The sequence below is a fragment of the Hippocampus guttulatus genome, chromosome 21 (assembly GCF_054856545.1).
Source record: "Hippocampus guttulatus isolate MCC_2025c chromosome 21, RoL_Hgut_1.0, whole genome shotgun sequence".
NCBI lineage: Eukaryota > Metazoa > Chordata > Actinopteri > Syngnathiformes > Syngnathidae > Hippocampus > Hippocampus guttulatus.
The window spans coordinates 6,158,987-6,183,089 of record NC_141281.1 but is presented as its reverse complement, the minus strand read 5'-3'; the positions used below and the strand labels follow the sequence as shown (position 1 = coordinate 6,183,089).

Below are 24,103 nucleotides of genomic sequence, written 5' to 3'. Positions count from 1 at the left end.
CTACAAAGCCAATAGCACCATTGCAACAGCGCGGCCTGGAGTTGAACTCAAAGTTTCTCAATCTGCCATATTTTGTCACGGTGTCAAGTAGAAGAAGGGTCAGGAGCAAATGGACACATCAGGTCTTGGGGATATGCCAAACACCGATTCTTTTAAGTTTGCAGTACACAAGACACTATCTGAGAATGGAAAAGAAGTACTCACCCATGTCTGTTGAGTATGTTATGGGCCTGCTGTTCAATAAAGAGGTCACCGGGTGACACCCCGTGTTTAGGGGAGGGGAGAGAAGGCCGTGGGCTCATCTTGGGTGAGCTTGGCGGTACGCCCGGGGCTGTGTAGTCCTTAGCAGGCACTGCAGCACTGGACGACAATGATGTAACATCCATGTAAGTGGAGGACTCGGGAGCGGCTGCTCTGCGTTGATTCTCCAAGTTCATCAGTCTTTCCCTCTCTGAGAACGAGTCGACTCTGCTTCGACTCATTTCATAGCCGGTCTCGGGGTGGCCGTGTTGGGGCACACTTTGCCCTCTCCTGGGGCTACTGGTGGAGGCGTAGGAATTCATTGCGACATCGCTCTCTGCATCCGGAACAAACTCCGATGTGTTACGCCTCTCGGAACCCTCAGACTCTTTCAGAGTACGAGTGTACCGGGATGGATGCTCCATGTCCGGCTCCTGGTCCAAAGAGATGCCATAGCGCTCGGCTAGCTGCCGACGCCGCTCCGCCTTGTAGCGGGCAATGCGTTCAGCTTTGGACTCGAGCTCTGGAGCCACTTTGGTGGATGAGGATGAACTGGAGACATGATCGGTGCGATTGGAGGCTTTAGGATCAGATCTGCATTGAGTTTTGGACTGTCGCTCGGGAACCATAGGCTGCAGATCTGGATTTTCAAACCCTTCCATCCCGTACCTCTGCACAGTAACTGCAGGGAGCACAAGTTGGGTCTCGTTTGTATGGTGACAACTAAGTCGTGAGTCATCGTAGAATCCTTACCACCGCATGGCTCGCAGGGGTCAGAAGCTCTTGTGTATCGCGGTGTATCCTCTTCCAGAAGTCGGTTGGCCACCAGATTGGGCAGCAGGGATGGATGCACCTCACCCTCAATGCCTTCCACTCGCCGAGCGATGCGCTCCTTTCTAAGCACATGGGCAGGAGCAACGTTATCATCATCAGTAGACTAAAAAAAAAAAAAACCAGCACAATAAAGTCGATCATCTCCCCACCTGTTCATTTCCCAGTCACTCGCGTTTGTGGTGATGCCTTCAAATCGTTTCCTCAACTCAGAGACTTAAAAAGAAATGAAGGGAAAAAAAAATCAGCCAGCTAATCTTCAAGACAATATATCACGTACAAAAGATCCTTGTTTTGTTCAAAGTGCTGTATAAAAATAGAAACAATTACATACCTTTGTTGAGATTAGCCAAGAGACTAACATCTGTGTCCTTCGGAACTTTGATTGGATCACCTTTTTCGTCAAAGGAGAATTCTTTTTGGAAGCTGAGGGTTAAAGGAAAAGTAGTATTATTGCCTATTGAAACTGAAAAAATAAAAATAAAAATTTGAACATAATTGATGTAGGGCGGCCCGGTAGTCCAGTGGTTAGCACATCGGCTTCACAGTGCAGAGGTACCGGGTTCAATTCCAGCTCCGGCCTCCCTGTGTGGAGTTTGCATGTTCTCCCCGGGCCTGCGTGGGTTTTCTCCGGGTGCCCCGGTTTCCTCCCACATTCCAAAAACATGCATGGCAGGCTGATTGGACGCTCTAAATTGTCCCTAGGTGCGAGTGTGGGCGTGAATGGTTGTTCGTCTCTGTGTGCCCTGCGATTGGCTGGCAACTGATTCAGGGTGTCCCCGCCTACTGCCCGAAGACGGCTGGGATAGGCTCCAGCACCCCCCGCGACCCTAGTGAGGATCAAGCGGTTCGGAAAATGGATGGATGGATGGATGGATAATTGATGTACTGTAGCTGGAAATGGAATGCTAAACTAACCAGGGTTTGATCAACAGTTCATATGAAACCGCTTGAGGCAGAATGCTCTTGAAATATGAATTATGCATTCATCCACTCATTTGAATTCAATTATCAAGAAACTTTGTTCTGCACCGGATCATTTCAGCAAGGATCTTGAATGATATGGTTCAGCTTGACTAAACCCTTCAATCTTAAACAGATATACAATACATCTCTCTGTGGTGACTTGGAATTTGATCTAAAACCTCCAAAAAAATGTACTCCAGATGTGAATAATAATAATAATAATAAAAGTTCTGTGAGAGTTTTTGCCGCTTGCGGAAACCACAGAGTTGTTGAACCTCGTCTACAAAAATACCAACTCCTTTGACCGCTACATTCACAATGCTGTTACGTGAAAGCCTCTTTCCCACACTTGTGTTACTGCTGCAAAGGTAATTTAACAGTAGAAGGCTAACGTAGAGGCTGGGTGGAGTATTTGACAGCCTGCTGAGCAGTGTCTCGAATGCTGCAGTAGGATGGTACTATTTTAGCAGGCGACAAGGTGACAAACATTTACTGAACTGGACACGCCCGCTGGTTCTATTTTCTTTTCTGCAACACTGCTCCCCCAACAAAGGCGTGTTAAATTTGTTCTACCATACAGTATCCTTTTTATTCACGTCCAAATGAGCTTGTGAGGTTTTCACCAGGGGCGTAGCTGGGCATTTTTCAGTGGGGTGGCCAAAGGGGATACAAGATCTCACTGGACAAGGGGTGGCCTGAGAGCTAAGCCCCTGATATTCATCATCATCACCTTCATTTTTAGGGGGAGAAGTTGTTTTGAAAACCAAGCAAATTTGACATTGAGCAGGATCATAGGAGCAGCTTTAGCGGTTTCAATCTATTTAACATTTAGTCAAACTAATGGCGTACTTGGTTTATTTTGTGCGAAGGAAAAAAAAGTTCTTATATATCAGTTCTTATATTAGTGTATCTTACCTAAGAGCTCTCCTCTGAAGCAATCTGGTATTGCCAAGTGAAATAGGGCTGTCGCTTGCGAGTCCTGAGGACAGAGGAGAGAAACACTTTATGTCATGATCATCGAGCCCTTTGCAACGGCTTTGGTTTGAGTATTTGCAACCCCTCACAAAACAAGTATGTATATCTGGCCCCTTGAAAGACCACACTCATGAGGGGACTAGCAGAAATAAAACCCTCTTGGCTGAATCACATTTTCAAAACAACGAACATATTGTGCTCAAAAACTCCCAGTCATCCAAGCTCAAAGATGCACAGAAGTCATTTTCGAATGACCTCACTGCTTCTATATCTGAAATATTTGTGTGTGGATGATGTCACGACCCATGTCTTTTTAGTAACAGCTGGTGTGTCGCAGGCACGGTTAAGTCTGATCACACGTCAAGGTGGCTGTGCAAGTGCGGGCTGGGACGATGCCAGGGACGAGTCAAGCACATTCATGGCTCTGGGCGGTACAAACAGCATGAAAAATGGAAGACAGCCCAAAGAGAAATGACTCTTCTTATTCCTTTCTCCTCAAACGCCACTGGACGTACATTGATCAGAAAACCTACGAACATCAATGGTTATAGGCAATACAGAGTCCACCTTATTATTGGTGACGAGTCCTAGTGTCAAATGTTTGTTTGTTGGAATCCTTGGACCTGAGAGTTGCTCGATGCAGGCAACTTCACGACCAACGTGGTCTCGCCGCATCCTCTCAAGAGTTTACTTCAGGGCTGAGTCACGTACTGGCTTCATTCTGCTCCACCCAAAACCTTCCCCTCGAGACCGCTCGCTTCCAACACCACCCTCTGTAGCCCTCATCGCCACAATCTCATCTCGGTTGGTCCGATTAGGCATGTTAGGGTTGATACATGAAAACAGTCCCACTCGAGCAAAAAATATTTTGGGATGAAAGAAAGCTTGTTTGCAGAGGGCAGTGTGCCTGGTTGTGTTTGGGGAGGGTCTTTTATTGTTTCAGCTGGTTGTAATCCGGTCCGTGCAAAAACCTGAAAGAGCTAAGATGGCTGCGTTGACAGCCATCTCATGGTTTGATACAAAATAGTCGAACCTATGAAAACGGACGCACACAAAGAAAATCAAAACAACCGTATTACGTCTGATACCGAAGAAAGAATGTCTCTCCAACATATCGATGACTATCAATCTGTCATGAATGATACTTTGTTGAAAAGCAAAGTCGTTCGTTTCTGACCTTTGACCTTACGTTTCTCACACTCAAAGTGGAAAACAATATTATTGCTACTGGCAGTACTGTAGTATGACATCATGCTGACAACTAAGGGTAGCAAAACCGAAGAGACAGCATATGTACAAGGTGAGATATAGGATTAACTTCGATTCTCTGGATTACAGCGTCCAAAAGGAAAGGCGACATGCTTGATCTGACGGCATTACATCACACCGCGAGAGCGCGTGCTGCGTGTGCGCATGGACGTCGACGTCTCCGAGCAATTACCCACATACTCCGTCTGCCCTCGCCATTCATTGAGGTGGACAGCCTCAAACTGTGACTAAAGCTTCTCCGAGAGCAGTTTAGAAGGCAAAGCGTTACAAAACAGATGGGGAAATCACAAGCTGAGGTGAGGCCAAGGCTGCAAGCATTGAGATTTAACAAAAGGCTACACAATAAGCCAATTAGGCTTTCAATGCTCCTTACAACTAAAATGCCATTCTGTGTGCAGGCCTCACAGACGGAATAATCATTTCGAATTAAATAGAATAGACCCCTTCCCGCATATGCCTGAATTTTATCATTAAAGGGTTCATGCATTATTTTTAAAATGTTTTTAAAAAAAAAAATTAAAAAGTGATGAGAACATAACATCTTTGGTAGACCCTGGAAAAAAAGTCCTTTGAGTTTAGTTAAGGTTCATTCTATTGTTTTCAAGGAGAAGAGGGGAAAGTTTTCTCTGTCTGCCAGATCATGTACAAACAATCTACATGACTAAAATGAAGTACTATTCTTTTTTTTCCTCTTTTTTTTTCAGCATAGAGGTACTGAGTATTTGGTCCAATGAAAAACTCCGTTGCGGGATCGAAAAACAGGCAGCAAAGAACATTGATGTTCAATCAACCAAACCTCCTGCATGGGGCATAAAAGCCTCAAACTGTGAGCAGCTTCTAGCGGATTGCAAACTATTCCCCCCTGGGGGGAAGCGGGTCTCAACACTCACTCTTCACTCGGGAAACGTCACAAAGGACGGGTTGGTCATGAGAAGTAGACATAGAGTAGATCTGTGGTCAGTCACCAGTGCCAAAATCATTGAATCAAAATTAAATCACAGACTGTAAATATATCATGAAGTTGTCAAAGTTTTGTTTTCCCTTGAGCAAGGCTCTGTTTTTTTTTTTCATTTTAATAATCACAGCGGTAAGATTACCAACTAGTCGACGATTTGATTGTGACTATAACTCAGGTTGGGATTTATAAATTTCATTATTCATCTACTCATTTGCTAAATTTAACAAAGAAGAAAGGTGGATAGTTAACATCGGGATATTTTGTTGATGGTTCAACAGAGTTAGTACTTGAGGAGAACACTCTTTATTGTTGGGGGGGGGGGCGGACAAGACCACTGCATAGTTAAGAGTCCTTTATCTCGGCTGTCCTTGCAGGCTACAGCTGCAATGCAATGACAGCTGGCTGAAAAGTGGGACACAAAACAGAACGGAATCAAGTCTGCTGTGCATCACCTGACAACTTCTCTGATCTTATCCGCGGCTCCTCAATCTGCGTAATCTGTCACAGACTCCAAAACGGAATCCCAAACCTATGACCTGAGCTGTAGAGAACATTGTTCTTACCTTCACTGCAAAACTTGACATGGCTCAGATAATTGGAAATCCACGGGTTCCGGTACATTTTGGCAAAGGAAAGAAAAAAAATGGTAGGAGAGGGTGAATTGAAAAAAGGAAATGGAAAGAAATGCAGCTGCACAAGAGGTGATGCAGCGAGAAAGCAGTTTTTGCAGCTTTGGGACAGCGTGAGGGAGAAAGAGAGAGAGAGAATGAAGTCAGGTAGCATTCAAGTCAGGGAGGAGAGAGAGAGAGAGCACGTCGCGAGTCTAGCTGCAGGGCTAATATAAGAAAGGAGGTCCCGGTTAGTTCTCTGGCGACCCACTGAGGGTGTCCACCACCACCAACACCACCACCACAACATGCAAAGCTACAAGCTGTGCTGCACATGCTAATCTCATTAACCCAGGCCCGGTGACACAGGCAGATTGCAGCCGAGAGGTTTGAATCAGCCTTCCAGACACAGAGGAGCAACAAAAAAAAAAAAAGATGAGCGAGAAGCAAGGAAAGTTGGGAGTGTCAGAGGAGAGTGCTGCCTGCTTTCCAAATCCTTGGCTCCTACACACCAGTGGGTTGCCAAAGAAACCCGTGCTGGACATGAGGGGAAGGGGAGAGAGGCTCGATGGGAGGAAAGCAAAGCGAGCGGGACGAGAGCGGTAGAAATAACCCTGTCAGCCTGATGAGAAATTCCAGTGTTCTTCCAGCAGGAATTAAATAAAAGGGACAGAGACAGGAAGCCAGATAAGATGTGACACACACTGGAAAAAGAAGAGGCAAGAAAGAGAGCCCAAGGCAAATTGAGACCAATACTACTGGAGAACTGCACCCAGATCGAACTTGGTAACACAAATCCTACAGGGTGGAAGTGGAGGATGATGTACAGAAAGGGACCCGACCATTTTTTATTTTGGCGTGGGGTGAAAAATGTGTGTGTGTCATTTGACTTTCTGCTCCGTGGAGAACAGAGGAAGGCATTTGCAACAGCTGGACGGAACTCTACGATTTGAAACTGGGAGATGAATGAGGTTCAGAGTGGCAAATTCATATTTTCACACCCAATGTGCCGCTTGCACGCACAGTACACGAGTTTGAGAAAATTGGTTTTCTTGTATTGTCTCGATGACAATACCAGAATTGACGTACGATGTGGCGTTACAGCTCAAAGCGCTCAAAACAATTACACCGTGCCCTTGTGCTTCTGCCCTGTGGGTCGATGCCACTAATTTTGGTCGGTGTCATGTGAAAGCACGAGCCGATCCCAGCGGACTGAAATCAAGAAGCGGACTTCACCTCGGATTATTTCCCAAGTGGCTCTCAAGGCACATAATAAGAACGTCCGTCCACACCTACGGACACTGAGTGGGAATTAAGGAATTCATCACACACAGGCTGCGTGAAAGACGTGTGAACCACGATAATAGCCGTGACCAATCTGCAAACCGCAACGTCAAAAGCCATCCGGCAACATTTGGCTCAAGCAGCGAAATGTACCTAAACTGCCTCACAGCTCCCCGTTTTTGACACTCAAAAGTCCTCCTCAAAGCACACATGAACCAATCATTCCGATCGCACAGAGCCGCGTACTCGATACACCCTTTTCCTATTCGGATCATCGCACCTGCGGATGCCGAAATGCACCCGTGAAAACTTGCAGACATACACGCGTCCACGTCCGGGCGTCAGTGACGCGCTTATCGACCGCGCTGAGAAGGCCTCAACAAGGAGCCTGGCATGAAGCCCGACGTGGTTATTCTGATGCTGACGGGAAAACAGCGCGGTCTATCTTATCTATCTGCGGCATACGCAGTAACCCCGTCACCATGAGCCAGGTCATTCATGACTGCCGGGATAATATATTCAACTCCCTGGACAAATTACAGCGTCAGCCGTTTTAAAGGACAATTTGAAAATCGGGTGAAAAATTGACAAAACCCACCATGGTAGAGGACTACATGAGGAATTTAATATGAAGCCCAGCAGACAATCGAGGGGTTGAGAACACGAAAAGGGATGACATGTTTAGGTCTGCTGAGATGAGCTCATCGACGAGCACGTAAACACGCTGACACAGACAGACGCTCCAAAGTGAGCGTTTTGAAAGGTGGGACACAAATGCTGCCATCTGGAACGCTATCATCACCTCTGCACCTCCAACCATGTTAACACCTGCCTGGATGTATGTATGAATGTATGTCTTACTCATTGGGGTAATGTTTGTTTCTTTGACACATCTGTCAAAGATGAGATCAGCCCCGCCAAAAAAAAAAAAAAAAAAAAATGCCTGATGGTTACTACCCTGTTATTACCAACGATGAGCCTCAACTGCTGAGAATGGGCAAGACTTTACAGGTTACTCTCATGAGGCAACGCTTCTCTGTGTCTGAAACCTTGGTGGGGAATTGCAGGGTCAGGTCAAGCAATAGAGCGAAACGATGAAAGGGAATTTAAAAAAAAATCATGATTAAAGCGATTTGATTTTCCTGGCAACGATTCAAGGCAAACATTACAGCTCAATAAAAGAAAGCAGGATGGGTCAAAAGGTCAGTGACAATTGTGATTGATTCCAGGATGCTGTATCTATTCAGGAATACATTGATGACTGGGCCCAGACCTTTGTTCTTCCCTCTCTCTGCGATAACATTTTGTCAATCTGAAATTATAACGGATCATTGAAAACCAGGATTGTAGGAATAAGCTCATGCACTTCAAGTGGACCTTACCAGTACATGTACATATTGAGGCTTCCCCAAATACAAAGCGATCCCTGTGCAGTAAAATACAAATCCACATGTATGGAAAAAAATAAATTTAAAAAAAAGGGAATCTGCATCATTAAAAGCAAAACAACGAAATGCACTTCTTAAGTACCGCAAGAGAACTACGAGTGTGTAATAGGCGAAAAAGGGTAATTTGTTGATTCATTATTTCGAGCAACAAAGTTTCCCCGGCATATCAAATCCTATCAGCTGATCACAATTGTGAAATGAAACAGCGCCGAGAACCAGACAAGCATAACAGAGTTGTTCCTCTCCACTAATCACCTCCCCAGATGTTCGGTCAACGACAGCGGATGATTTCAGCCTGGACATGCTCACATGTGCGGCCGGTCATTATTAGATAAACACTTGCAGACAATTATTTTTTGCCCAGACTTGCAGACATTTATTTTTGCCCATTATTTTTGAACTCTACAAGACTCTTAAGTACTTTCCAAGAGAGTTGAAGTGGCATTGCATCTTGTCCAAGGCCTTACCTGCAGCTGAAGCAGCCTCCAACAGAGCTCAAATCTGAGGTCAACATTAGGGACAGACAGTCCAGTCGAAGCCCCAAAGGACTATTAGTGGCTCATCATAAATCACCACTAATTCGATAAACGAGGGCTGGTGGGTTTTAAATAAATGAAAAGATGACGAGGCGAGGTAAATATGCACTTAAGACCACCACGTGAGGCGACCGGGATTATAGGCCGTCGGACAAGATTTTAAATGCAAACCTAAACTGCTTTGCAGACGGCTAAGACAAAGCGGACCCGATCTCTGTGGACAAGTCGCTTTGTATTGAAAAACAATTTGAATACTCGCTTGAACGGTGTCACGTGATCACCAACGGGACCTCACACTGCAATAATAACTGACTATACAATCAGAAGCTCACATTTCTGATTAGTCAGCTTTGCTCCTGGCCCAATAAGGAGATAAAATGCGGTGGAGGTGAGTCAGTTAAACCACGGCGACTCCACAATCACTAGCTGAGAAAAGGTGATGGCGTCACAGCCGGTCGAGCTGTGACGATGTGTAACTGAAGACTATCACAACATCGTGCCGCACACTGCCTTACCCTCCACTCTAGACCAGCTGACAACCCCCCCCCCCCCACCCACCCACCCTATACCTCAAAATCAGGTCGTCAAACTACGTTAGTAAACCAGGGCTCGTGTATATTTGGGCCGTGATGTAAAAATAAACCAGCCATCAGGATGACTCCAATTAAATCCTGTAAATGTCCAAGTTCATTCGACATTCATAAATAAAGACGCAAAGGGAATAAAACCCGCTTGATATTTGTTTTTTGTTTTTTTGTCTCGTTTAGACATTTTGACTGGTCAGCTTCATCACTTTGCTCAACACTGCTGAGAGTATCAGCGACGAGGCGAAGCGCTTGAAATTTGGATGGAAAAACTTAGGGGAATGTTTGGTGTGTGTGTGTTGCTGCACTCGGCAGCACTCTATTTCTGTCGGTGTTCTGACAGGGTCGGAGCAGGTGCGGCACAATGAACAACTGGAGACCGAGCACAGAGTGAGTCACATTAAGAGATCCACCCCTGACTGACACAAACTGCCTTTTTTTTTCTTCTCAACTGACATCCAAAATGAACACAGCTTGGAACATTCGTAATGTGGATCCAGAACACCTTAACACGTGACCAATTCCAATTATACTCAAAAATATTTCGGGAAAAAAAAAAGAAGCATATTTTGGCAAAATTATTTTTTTTTTGAATTTAGAACAACACTTCCTTTTTTTCCAATCACCCGAAATAGTTTACTCTAGATCATTCTGCCAATGCAAGTATTGATATTCAGTTGACACATAAAACGGTGAAGAACAACACGGTTACATTTTTACGACAAACGCATCAAAACGCCCGTAGCCTAGAAACTGTTTGACAATGATTAAAATACCTTCCAGCATTTACCTCAATGGCAATCGGCAGCCCAATAAAAACTGACCCGTGACCCATTTAGGGAACTTAACTCGAAATTTGGTGTGTTCAAAGCTTTTACCCTGGCAACACAATCACAATCAACACTTCAAGTGAGCCAAAAGTTGTGACTGAAACACAGCGTTGCCCCACAAAATATAAAAGCCACATACCTTCGTGATCTTCTTAGACGGTCATTCAATATAAAGTTCAAAAGATTCAGGCTGAATGTTCAAAGTTGTTCCTGTTTTAGGTTGGCTGGAGAAGATTAGGGATCTGGAGACGTGTGGAACAGGACTACTGGGACATAGAAGATGGACCGACGGGTCAACTTGTCGTTGCAATAACGCCCCTCGTAGCCCCCCCCCCCCCTTACCCCCACACACACTTTCCATCTACGACCCTCCTTTAGGGGGTCCATGTGTCGTGGATACATCTCCAGCAGGCATGAACCCAACGGAGGGTGCGGGGGTGATAAATTTAGAGCGGTGCTTTCCCACTTCATCAACACCGAGTCAGATCAATCAGATGAAGAGCGCAACAAGTGGCAGTCATATCTGACAGATAGTGGACCGCAAGAGGAGAAAAAAAACCCCAACAAGCTCGCTTATGTTTGGAGTTCTGCGTCCTTTGTGTGTCAAGTGGCTTTTTCATCAATTGTTTGGTTCAGTTACAAAGCCCTTAAATCTCTGTGCTCGGTGTCATGAAATGGGAAAAAACATCCAGCAAACATTACCATCTAGTGTTTCCAGATGGTATCGGCACAACAATCCCTGCTCCTGTCATGCTTTCTTGATCAAACATTTTTGAAAGCGAGGCAAATTTTTAACAGCGGCAGGGTAAAAGTTACGCCAGTAAATCAATACAGCAGCGGGCATGCGTACGCTGCTCCCAAAAAGGTCAAACTTCACCTCTTCTTTGCTGCCCTGTCTCAATTAGCCCAACAAAACTAATTTGCGCAAGCTGTTCGCTCCCCATAATGCATCGTGACCGGCCATATGTGCCAGTGTTTTTCATTTCACTTGCAATACACTCCTCGGCCCGCTCTTTTACAAACTTGACTGAGCGCAAATCAGGTCCACAAATCTGCATTCGAGGAAGGAAAAGAAGAAACCATTTTTAAATTTGGTGGCCACAAATTGAGAGTGGAAAAGACAAGTACAGTAGTGCTGGCAGTAAAGTGGTTCTTCGGGGTATGTTTACACAACAACAAACTTTTCAAAACGTTTCACTGACTGATGATAATGTTGTCAAAATCCCATCCACAGACGTGGAGGGTGGAAAAAAGTCAACCAAAAATACTGTAACAGGCATTATATGCATATAAAAAAATAATAATTTTCAGTGGGAAGATCTCACTTAGCCAGATTTAGAATGTATCGCCTGATCACATGACATCAAATGTCCATTAGTAATTGTTGCTTTGAACGAGGTCCACTCCAACCCAGTGCATGAAAAGCACTGAAAGAAAATTGATCCAAGTCCCCGCTTGAGCTCTCTACCGCTCACTGTCTCATTTTAACCACACGTAAGCATGCGTGCATTGGTGCGCTTGGCAACATTGACTATTGTGTCAGCGCAGCAGCTGTTTAGGTCTCCAATTTCCAACATCGAGGCAACAACACAAGCATCTACGGAACAGGGCCGTCAGAAGATCTTGTGCTAGATAATCATGTGAACAGCATGAGCCGCAGGTATCTATGCAGACAAGAATGTCCGCTCTTCATAGGAGAGGGGGTGTTTGTGTACTGACCTCTCCCCAGCTCACAGCGAGAAACTTGCAAATGAGGAGTGGAAGGGGCAAGCAGCAGCAAACTGTTGGGCAGCTGGATCCAGTTGCTCTAGGAGACCGACACGAACAATTAGAGAGATCTAGCAAGTGACTCCACCTATGTCAACTGACGGAAGCAGAGGGTAAAACGTAATTGTGGCATACGAGCATCACGACCGGCCACAAGCTTCGCGGCAACTATTGCGCTGTCATGAGAACCAACAACAACATCCACTCCAATAATCAAATTGTGAAATTATCTCTCTGACTGGGACAAAATGAAGCCTAAGTGTCTATTTTGCTATAGTTTGATATACAGGACTATGTTTTGAATCTTTTTGGATATTAAAGTGGTGTTAATGTAGCATCCACTTGGTAATATATTAAACCAAGTCTACAGTCTGTTGCTCATTCACCTCATTTTTCACCAGCCCATTTAAGGCAAAATGAGCGTAGCTGTGTTTCTTTGCTTCATACGGCTTTAAAACTGTATCGAATCAGATTTAGGCCATGACCTCAGCAACTCTCCTCTAGTGCGTCGAAATGTTACCCACCTGGATAAATTTAGAATGCTGTGATTGTACTGCGTGTATAATATGCTGTTATGAGTTATCAAATATCTATCTGTTCTTAGAAAACACTCCCGCGTCGTATTTGTGATGTGAATTAGTCGGTGGGGCCAAAACAGTGTACCTATACTAATCCCGTAGAAGGGCTTGTAATTTTTTTTTCCCCCTCAGTGTCCTTAAATGTCAACATCTTTAAAAGGCCGAACACAATCCGTCCTCAAGTGCTGGACAGCCTCCAGTTTGTTGGGAATGACCAGTACAAAGACACACAGTCAGCAAAACATTTAACTGTATAAGTATCTTTGGTAACGTATGCTCTTCAACGTGTTGGTCATCCGAAAAGAAGGGTTGGCTACTTAAAAACCGGACCAAAAACAAACTGTAAACATCTGAACACAGCACAGAATTGGGGGGGGGGGGGAATAGTGAGAACAAAAGAGGTGCGGTTGTTGAGGATTACAGGCCTATAAATCATGGCGGTTTTCGTGTTTTCGCGACAAAGTCATGGCAACGCAGCCCTCCCGAACCATACTTTCAACATGATGTGGTGCTTAGTCAACAAACGCTAATGGACTAAACCCACGTCCACCGTTTCCAGAGAAAACCAAAAAAAACTTTAACATCGTCCATGTAAATTTGCAGGTGGGCTCTGCTCACCCTTGTGGTCTCCCAAAAGAAGAGCATCTGCTTCCAATAGACCGTCAGCTTCCCACCTCCTCCTCCCCCTCATGAAGCCAAAGCTTCGGTTTTATGGAACGGGCCCCCAAAACAATGACGTAACACACGACAGACTTATGTAACAAACCCATTCTGGCACTCTCTCTCTCTGAACTTAGCGGGGAAAAACTAAATCAGCAGGGGCCACACTTAAGCCATTTCCACAAGGAACATTTGGGCTGTTTTGAAACGAAATGTTTTCTACAGTTGCAAATCAGCCCTGCACCAGAGGCGGGAGAATCATTGAAAATGATCATTGTGTTTTACAAAACTGTTTTAGTCCAGCAATATCATGAGAAATCATGCCATGGAATCGTAATGGGGTTGAGGTCAGGACTCGGATTGGGACACTCCAGAAGTTGCAATTACTTCTGTTGAAGCCATTCAGTCGGGGGTGCTTCATTCCAAAAATCTTGATGAATGTGTGAGTTATAGTACTTTTTTTTTTCAATGATAGCAACGCGTCCAGGCCTTGAGGATGCAAAACAGTCCCGAGCACGATGCCCCCTCCACCAAACATTTTGAGGGGGGTGATGCTCAGCATCACACCACCCTTATTTGACAAAAACACCAAAGCTATAAATAAAGTCCAACTAACTGCTAAGCTATGGAGACCACTTATTTTGGTCGAATTTTACACTACCTGTTACACAGGAAGGAAGAGGGAAATACATTGGTTGGTGCTGCACAATAGGTGGATGTATGCATGTGTGTATCTGAACTGTACAATTAAAATTGACAAGCATCTACAAAATTCTTATCTCGCCTCAATTCAGGCGTCAGTATATCATCATGTATACAGAGTGTCTCAATGGATGAACTTGCTATGGGATGCAGAATGTGACACCAACTTGCATTTTATGTCAAGAAGTGAGAGTTGTCAAGCTTCGCATTGAATCAACCGTGTTGATGCAGCTTTCCTTCGTCGTCATTACAGCTTTCACAAGCTGTCAGTTTATAAAATGAGCTAGTTCATCGGCCGCGCGTCCGTCGTATTAATAATATGCGAATAGAGCAGTTCGTGAAGATTTTAATTTGCAATTTCACACATTTGTGCAGGTCACGGACTAGGTGCGCTGAATTGTTGGTGACTAAAAAGAGCGTGCTTGTAGGATACTACACGGACCTTTAGCTGGATATTAATTGAATAAAGGCTTCAGTGGCTTTCTATGGACTGCATCTTGAACGTAAAGATGATCATGATGATGATACGCAGCATTTTTGAAATGACAACTGAGCATAGGTTTGCATTCGGGGAACCACCGTCGTACCTCCTGTATATTCCGCTTTTAAGAAAAATTACAATTTTTGTCCGAGAAGGGCAGGGTCACCTGCATAAATATATCATGCAGGTGACAGTCGTAATACGAAATGCCCAATTACCGCAATGAAGAGCTCGCAGTGACTTGCTCTTTTATTTATTTATTTATTTCATTTTTAAAACCGGACAGAATAGTGAACTTCCCACAGACGCACGAGCACGATTCGTGTGTTTTTTTAGCAGCCGAATGAACCAGACTTTCATGATTGCAAACTTTTCTCGGCCGCTTGTTTGAGCTCCGCTGCGGCGAAGAAACGTTTTGCACAGAAATGTTTTGAAAGCAAACAATCGAAAAGACATACTTACTTGTAGCCGTCTGTGTTGAATGAAGCACGTCAATGGGACGCCAGGCTAAACGACGAACGGCTAAAAACAAACTTTCGGAACATCCCGCTTGCACACGCACGTACAAAAATGAATACACGACCGCTGTCAATCACAACCAGCCAGCGCTTGTCATTAGCTTAATCACGTGAGTCAAGCTGCTGGTGGTGACCACATCAGCTTCTTGTGATTGATTTCAAAATAAAAGCTTATCTTCGTACAGAACTGTATTTTGCTTCTCGTGGATTCATTCGACCCCGCCAAGAAGCACGCGTCCAATTTTGATTGCTTATTCTTATTTTCACTCCATTGCTGTCACGATAACAATGAATATGTTGACTTCTTCCCAATTACTATGTCGTTTTAAAGGCTTTAATGTTGAAGACAAGCTCACAACAGCCGGTTCAAAGATGTTGTTCATCTTGAGATTTACATACTTCCTCTGCATTCTTCTTGTGACCAAAAAGCCAGAGTTTTTCTTTTTGTGGAGAAAATTTTCCTAATTGTCATACAGATGGGGAATTCAGAGCGATAGACGTAGTGGATGATTTTGCGGTTTCCACAAAGTGCATTTGGGTAGCCTGTGAGAACATTTATATCCACTCTTGGACATGGACAACGTCTAGTCTCCAGTTCTGCTTTCATTAACTCAGTTATGCTCCTCTGATATGGATGCTGCACAGATGCAAAGTAATGTAAAGTGTTTTCCTGTGCTGACTTACTACATAAGCCACAATGCAAATGTGGATTCAATTTCCTGTTTGCTCTAATGGTCGAGGAAACAGTCTGCATATCCTGTCCATTAAAAACATAGTGTAGCCACGGATAAACATTCAATATGACCGGTGTTAGTGCCTCGCCAGTCTTTGTGACTTCATCAGCTCATTTGTAAAGGGCAAAGTGGCATTTGAGGAGCTACTCACTTCGGTTATGACAAGCACTTGAAATTGTCTGAGGCAGTTTTCACTGAAGCGGAAAAGTAAACGTTTGACCTTTGTTTGACTGGCTCGTCTCCTCTGCTTCTTGTTCACGTCGCCTTCTTTGAACCGTCTCCAGGGTGGTGTTTTCTTTAGATGGTGTTGTCGAGGGTAACGGACGAGGGGCGAGCAAATAATGTCAAAGAGTGGCTAGTGAGAATATTAGTCATGTGGAACTTAGCAGCAAAAGTTAATTTGGAGCAGATGTAATGAATGCCATACATTTTAGTTCCTCCCTCATCCAACAGACGACCACTTTCAAAGCCACGCAGTGGAGTAAATATCCCCTCGCATGTAATCTGTTATGTGTGAAACAAAGATAAAGCGTGCTTTGTGTGCTGACAAGAGCCACCTCAACACAATGCTTTGTTGTTGCTCAACATTAATCGAATATATTTGGCGATGCTGAGAAGACTGACAGTTGTTGCTGAATTATGCATTCCATAAATACCAAAATTATGTGAGACGTAAAGTGACAATTAGACACAGATGCAGTACTGACCGACAAAAGGCACATCTGCTGTTCCCTACACGTTCTACGGTACTTTACTTTTCTCAGGGGGAAGAAAAAAAAATATGCCATCAGGCTGATGTAACATTTCAAGCAGGGTAATGTGCCAAATGTGATGTGCCCAATTCAACCCACGTTTTTGTGATAACTTCTCTAAAAGTACTCCACGAATGTCATCTCATGTACCATTTGTATGCATTTTATTTTCTTTGGCTCATCTCATAACTCCACTGGTATGTTTGAAATCAGGAAAGAAAGACATGATATCTCTGTAAACATGCTGTCTTAGAAAATGGAGACATTTCAGATGCATGCCAAATGAGTGTGCATTCTTGTCATTGGTGTGACCACTATAAACCCCAATAATGAGGTCAAACCGGCAGAGTTCTCCGGCGACTAACAAGACCTCTTTTGTACGCCATTGTTCTTCATAGCGCCGGGCTTTTCTCCAATGCCATTTACCTTGTAACTTGTCTCTGCAGAGCCAATATTTCAGACCCTCATTACTTTTAATTGCATTTTGCGTGACTACGTTTTACAGTAGCCAGTGCCCCGACCCCACACCCCTCCTTTTATGTTTGCGTGATGAGGAAGATGACGTGTGTGACAGCCAGTACTCACGACAGCGCTGCCCGAGAAGCTAACATGAGAAAAGAGAAAAAAAAAAACACGGCATTATTCATGTGCCAAATGATAGACTTGTTCAATATATCGCCATCAAAGCGGGAATTGACCTATAGCCGAACCATATAAAATGTCATCTACCATCCACAGACTATTATAGTGGCTATCCATAGAAGACTGCTCAATTTATTTGATGTGTTTGAAGTCCGCCAATTACATTACAAATACCATTCATTGTGTGCGCAATGAGTTCATGGATGAGGCAAATGGACACTTGCAACATTTGGACACGCATGCGATCATGGTCGTTGAAGCAGAGACATTTGGGATGTGCCCAATGTTTTGTATGAGTGGAATATGGATTGGTAGATTCATTTTTTTCAGCTATGATTTAGTCGAGGGTGTGTCAAGTGATATGGAGGTTTTCGTTTTTTTTTTATTGGATAATGACCTCCTCTGTTGGATGAGAATATTAGGAGGCCCAATTTGCTTGAAGAACTGCTATTAAAAGGAATTCCACCATTAAAGGCACAGGAGATTCTCTGCTGCTTTTAGCCTTCGTGTGAAAAATTCTTTCAGCATACATATCACTAGATGACCTCATAAAATCTGGTTATACTCCCCGAATTTAATAATAACAGGTGTTAAAACAACTTGTATTTTAAGCGAGGAGTCCATTTCAGGGATGATTTTTTTAAATGATTATTATATATATATATATATATTTTTTTTTTTTACTCACAAAACTGCTTTTCTAGCCTTACTGAGAAGGTGATGACATAGTCACATCTGTGAGTGATTTGTCAAAGAACACTGAACATGAGATGGTTCGGGCGCTAGCCAATAAGAATGATGTAACAGTCACTCTTAATGAGGTCACATTTAACTGATTTGAGGAAGAACATCAGGACACACCAATGCGATGGGAACACATCTCATATATTCAAAAATCAAGAATCATCTTCAATTTTTCCATTTTAACACTTTGTTTATGTTTTAGGGGGCATGCGATCCTATTTATCTCACAATTCAAATCAGTTCCCAGGCGTTTTGATAACATGTCTTAAGATGTGGGTTTTGTTTTTGTTTTTGTTTTTTTTGTTGTTTTTTTGTCAAAACACTCCAATGATAGACACTCACAGTCTATTTTGTGACCTGTTGAATTTAGCCTGTGTTTCAAGGGTTGCAAAGGATGAAAACATCCACTTCACAATGCAGCACACAATATCAATTTCTTAAAAAGCATGACAACACAATTACAGTGACTCGCCGTGAGACACTTTGCACAGTATTGCTGGTATGTAAATGTCCGCTAAAGTTGCTTGCGTCTTTGTCAGTGAGCTCCAAAACGGTCATTGTCAGTGTAGAGTGCCATTCGCTTGTCGTCGAACACAGGCCCACACAGCTCTCCCACTACTTTCACATCGTCTGTGGTCCACATTGTGTAAAAATAATGCGGAAATCAAAAGAAAGGATTGTTTGAAGGAATACGCTGCCCTCGTGCTGCAATACAAGAGAGCAGAATGAGCTCAAGGCCTTCAAGCATTCGTTCGATCGATCGACAGATATCCCGACAGACAATCGCAAGTCTTCTCCCACAAGAAATCTGTCGTAGTACCAGGGCTGACCTGCGAGAAGCAGCATGGTGCCACGGGAACTCCAGACTGTCCCAAAACGTGAAGAAAAAATTCAGAGACGAAGACCGCAACTGTATTATTAACTGGGATGGCGGTCGTAACCTCTTCTCCTTTTCATTTTTACTGGAATCGTAGAAATTTGCGAAGACGGTCAGAAAGGCCCACGTGGGTATTACATTCCCCTCTCAATGTTGGGGTGTCAAGACCAAAAACATTCAAGCCTGACTAGATGTTGCCAAAACGTAAACGCCTGTAGTAGCGTATGATATTATCAAGGATGAACAACATAGAATCCATCTGCGTGTTGCTCTTTTATGCCGCAGGTCTTCCCTCTCATCAATAATGAATGAATGACAGCTCAACGGCAAACAGGCCTCCGCACTGTTGGTTGCCCACTGTTAGCCAGGCTGAATAATTCAAAACAGCCGATGACAGCAACGGCATCATGCGTAATTCACTTCGTTCGGCATGCGCCGACATAACAAGAGGGGCGTTTGCTACATAGCAGATGGCCACACATGGATTTAGAAAGTAACGTAGGTTCTTCGGCACATGGCAGCTGCTACGCAGGATGAAGTGACTCAGCCGCCTGCTATTTCACTTGCTCATCAGGGTGGATTTTCCCAACGTGACAAAGTTTTTCGTTGGGCTCTGCCAAAGTACTGCAAGCAAATGATGACATGTGAGTCGCTGCGGGACTTTTTGTCCTGAAAAACAGGAAAACGCTTCAGCTTTCTTCATTTCATTTCACTCAAGTTCAGTTGATGAATATTTTTTTTTTAATGTATTATTTTGTAATTGGTCAGCCACTGTTAAACGGTTTACTCGGCAGTGGGTAACGTCAGCAACATGGCAGTTAATGTCAGCGTGTGGATCTGAGTTTTAGCCTAAAGTTGCTGCTAGCGAGCATTCGCATTTTGTATTTGTGCATTTGACTGTTTTTTACAAGCCAATAAAGGACTGAAAGTGCAGTGTCAACTGTTCTATTTTTTTCACTTTACACAACCAGTGGAATTTCCAAAGCTCACTCGCAACTTGAATTTTGATTCACAGCACAAAAAGTTTCTTTTTTAATGACCAAGCAACTGGGGGGCCACAGAGGGCCACAAACATCCTCACCAGATGAATGACAATTATATTATTTTAAATAAGGACAAAATATGTGCAAATGTCTGTTTTTTTATTGAACCAATCCACAGAATACAATGGTGATATCTTTTAATGCTCCACTGCATGTGTACAGGAATAATTCCCGAACTACAAAGGCTTTGAAGCAAAAAAAAAAACCAAAAAAAAAACTAACACATACCATTTTTTTCCCCTTGTGCAAAGGGATCTCTTGCAAGAAAACATTCCCAAAGATAGCACACAACTGCTGAACCGCACAGCAACATGAAGTGCAAGAACTTATTTTGTAAACATTCACAAAAAACTCAACTCACTCAAATGTTCTTCAACTGTGTTTGTCCCGCATGTCAATCAAAATCCCCCAACTATCAGGTCGACTCACCGAAATATTAAGAGTGAAGTACGCTATGTATATGGCCATAAATCTCACACTGCTTTGTCATAGGAGCCCTGCAAAGCCAGAGTGTCACCCCTGCATTTTGGGTGCTGCTGGCGAACGCCGTTCACACAGCAAAAAGCTGTGTGGCTACGGTCAATATTGGTTTCAAAAATGAATCAAGGGCTACTCCGAGTGTGGGTGCGGGTCAGGCGTCCATCCCTCATGTAGCAACAATTCTTTGCCATCGGGTGTCATTTTGAACTTCCAGTGACCCGTAATGTTGAGTGTGTGAGAGCATCCATCCATCCATTTTCCGAACCGCTTGATCCTCACTAGGGTTGCGGGGGGTGCTGGAGCCTATCCCAGCCGTCTTCGGGCAGTAGGCGGGGGACACCCTGAATCAGTTGCCAGCCAATCGCAGGGCACACAGAGGCGAACAACCATCCACGCCCACACTCACACCTAGGGACAATTTAGAGCGTCCAATCAGCCTGCCATGCATGTGTTTTGGAATGTGGGAGGAAACCGGAGCACCCGGAGAAAACCCACGCAGGCCCGGGGAGAACATGCAAACTCCACACAGGGAAGCCGGAGCTGGAATCGAACCCGGTACCTCTGCACTGTGAAGCCGACGTGCTACCGGGCCCCCTGTGTGAGAGCAGAAAAACGCAAATGTAACACACCTGCTGCCCGCTCACTCTTGAGATGATGTAAGAAGAGGTGAATGAAAAAAAGAAGCCTACTTTGCAGAAGGGAGGAGAAAACTTTTCAACAGTATTTGGAATGAAAGTAAAAGTCACAGTTCTAGTCCATTCGCATGTGGGGCTGTGCAAAAATCTGTCGGTGACGCCTCCTCCCGTTGACGTATCATGACACTGCTCAACACAGTATCTGTTATCAGACCTTTTTGCGAGAATACTGTGCAAGTCTTTTGCACATTTTGTTTCAAGTATTCAAAGCAACACCCCCCCCCCCCCCCACCATACCAGTGCTGGACAATACTCATTTGCTCATATTTGCAAAATCATTGAACTAATCCTCCATCTCGATAAAAAAAACTTGGATTTGCCTCCATGATTCATGTCACAATTTCAAACATTGAAAAAGTCCATGTTGGACAGTTTTATGACAATTCCGCATTGCCTGCATTCCGGCTTTTTAAAATCACTGAAGCTAAACATTCCAGAATATTCATTGCAGGCTGCATGTACAAACGTGTCCCGGTAACCAAATAATAAAAAAATAAATGTCATATGATTAACAGAAACGTGCAATTCAAACGCAGACTCTGAAAGGATTCCAACCATTTGTGGGAAAATTATTGGAGTTTCTGTTGCCCCATTTTCCAGGTTTTCAGTTCTTCCTTCAAGGCCATGTTTTCAATTTCAAGCTTTTCCGCACGTTTCTCAAGATCTTGAATATAGACCTTTTTCCTCCGCCTGTATTCGCGGGCAGCTTCCCTGGAAGAGAGCCCATGAAGCAAATTCATACGTATGTGTAAGCTGAAGCATGTAGAACTAAAACTATAATACTCTTCCTTAAGGCAGCTATCATAACCGTTCACATGAACGTGGCCAATTTATCAGCTAAGCTTATGCAAATGACATTTCCTCTACCTGTTCTTCATCAGGCTGCGTTCTGACTGTTTCCGAGGGATGCCGCCCTGTGGCACGGCCTGTGTGAAAATGGGGCTGGCGTACTGGAGATGAGGGGCAGTCAGGTCACCTGCAGGGCCAGCAGAGATGTATTAAAGGTGACACATGACATCAATGGCCTATACAAACAACTTCAAAATAAAATTATTTGTTCTGCTTCTTTTGTGTGTGTGTGTGTATTTAATCTCCCTACCTGGCTGCGTCGTCGTCATGGCGATTGGCACAACCTGCGCTCCTTCACTCTGGTAGCAGAATGCAGCACCTGAAAAATATGTTCAAACACTGGTTTGGCGTTTCATCAGAAATTTCTCTTTGGAGACCTCGGTTGCGTTGATGTAACAACAAAGTTGTTGCGAACAAATCCGACATGTATCTCAATTCATGGACGGTACATTTTAAAGTGGAACGATGACATTCTGTTCGGAAGCCCAAGTTGAATAAACTGGAAGTTCCAATGTCCCTTCTTTAAAGTGGACAAAACATCAAAAAAGAGAGAACAGCCATGTTTGGAGACACAAGTACAAATGATTTTTACCTTGAAATCCTGGGAAACAGGGATTCTGATACGTCCATGGATAGTATTCTGAAGAATTTGAATCCGATGGAAGGGCCTGTGAGTTGATGGTCATGGCTGACAGTGTCTGTGTCCCCTCAATGGATAAATTGTTCGATGGGGGAGACTAGAGAAAGGGACAACATATCAATCAATTACATTTCACAGCAAGCACTTTCCATTCTTTTGGACACATGATCAATGGCCAAGGGCAAATTCGAATTCAAATATATTTCTGTATAAATCATGCATGGGTTAACTTTCTTCAGTGTGTTCTACAATCACAACATATCTCAATAAATGTGACATAAAACAAAGTACTTTAACCTCACAACCTTGAAGTGATTTTATCTAAATGTTAATATGGCCTCCTACTAACGGAAACAAGTTTTCAAATACTCACATCCATTGCAGTAACACACTGCCCTGGCTAGGCCCCAGAAAAAAATGGTTGAGAATGTGCGAACTGGTTTATAAGTGCAACCCCCATTGCACCCACCTTTCAACCGGAGCCGTTTGCCTTTATGAAGTGACAAACCAGTTACATCAAAGATCAGAATGTGCTGGCTTCAAAGTCACATGACATTGGGGAAATACTCTAAAATGGGCATTGAAAACAAATATCTGTAATCTAGCGGTGTGAATCTCACCAATAGAAGACCATTACAGGTATCTTGATACACGGGCTACGACATGATTCAAAAACAGTACATTTTCAAGTGGAATGATTCGATTCAATTCGATTCAGTGGGATTACGATTTAATTCAATATGGTAACGATGTACAGTAGCTTTTGTGATTTTTATTAATATGGAACAACATGTAAAAGGTGCCCAAATCTGAAAATGTTCCAATTAAATTCAGAGAAACATGAAATCATTAGCGGTGTCAAACCAATATGTACTAATTAATACCTAGTGGTCATCGCTCATAAGTAATGTGAGTTTCATGTTATTTTCTTGCATGTTTTTCGACTCCAGGTTACTCCAGCCTTCTTCCACATTCCAGAAACATACTTGCAAGGTCCTGGCTGAAGGCTCTCAATCATTGTTGCCCAAGTGTGTCCCCCAAGAGCCTGTTTTTGATGTCTCCCCCCTCCAACACTCCTGATTTATATGATGAGGATCGTTGTCAGGCTTCTGCAAAGCTTGCTGGTGAGCTGATTATTTAAACTAGCCCTGTTGGAGGAAGGAGACATTTAAAATAGGCTGGAAAGGGGCTCTCGAGGCCCAGATCCCGATGATTTGAATCAGATGTGTTAGAGGAGGGAGGCATCTAAAACAGGAACGTGTGCACCCTCGGGCTCGAAATTGTCGACAGGTGTAAATGGGAGTGTGTATAACTGTTATATAACAAGCGTTCATACTCTATATTTTTTGTATGTTCGGTACAGGGTCTTAGACTTTTATTTTGAAAACCCGCGATTGTGTTTCCTGCTCTGA

The 24,103-nt window shown here is 43.7% G+C and overlaps 2 protein-coding genes across 15 annotated transcripts in view; both read right to left on the bottom strand.

The window, feature by feature from the left end:
• svila (supervillin a) overlaps window positions 1-15,294 on the bottom strand; it is a 37,545-nt gene extending 22,251 nt beyond the window's left edge. For 12 of the 14 annotated variants that reach the window (XR_015098998.1, XM_086101900.1, XM_086101890.1 and 9 more), the window contains exons 1-6: window positions 5,803-6,148; window positions 2,953-3,016; window positions 1,406-1,497; window positions 1,224-1,287; window positions 994-1,136; window positions 205-922 (exon numbers count right to left, since the gene is read on the bottom strand). Coding sequence is in view for 13 of the 14 variants with exons in the window: in XM_086101900.1 (XP_085958026.1) it covers window positions 205-922; window positions 994-1,136; window positions 1,224-1,287; window positions 1,406-1,497; window positions 2,953-3,016; window positions 5,803-6,022 (1,301 nt within the window). In the remaining variant the exon portion in view is untranslated. Of the gene's footprint in view, window positions 1-204; window positions 923-993; window positions 1,137-1,223; window positions 1,288-1,405; window positions 1,498-2,952; window positions 3,017-5,802; window positions 6,149-12,248; window positions 12,337-15,179 lie in introns of those variants that run through there. The other 2 variants (XM_086101899.1, XM_086101897.1) reach the window with 2 other exon arrangements.
• A 6,266-nt stretch (window positions 15,295-21,560) lies between these two features.
• On the bottom strand, window positions 21,561-23,175 carry LOC147186872 (cAMP-responsive element modulator-like). The gene is made up of 5 exons (XM_086102099.1): window positions 23,065-23,175; window positions 22,644-22,788; window positions 22,302-22,370; window positions 22,070-22,178; window positions 21,561-21,913 (listed from the first exon to the last, which is right to left on the bottom strand). The coding sequence occupies exons 1-5, from the start codon at window positions 23,068-23,070 to the stop codon at window positions 21,772-21,774; spliced, it is 471 nt and encodes a 156-aa protein (XP_085958225.1). The 5' UTR covers window positions 23,071-23,175; the 3' UTR covers window positions 21,561-21,771.
• Between the last annotated feature and the right edge of the window lie 928 nt (window positions 23,176-24,103).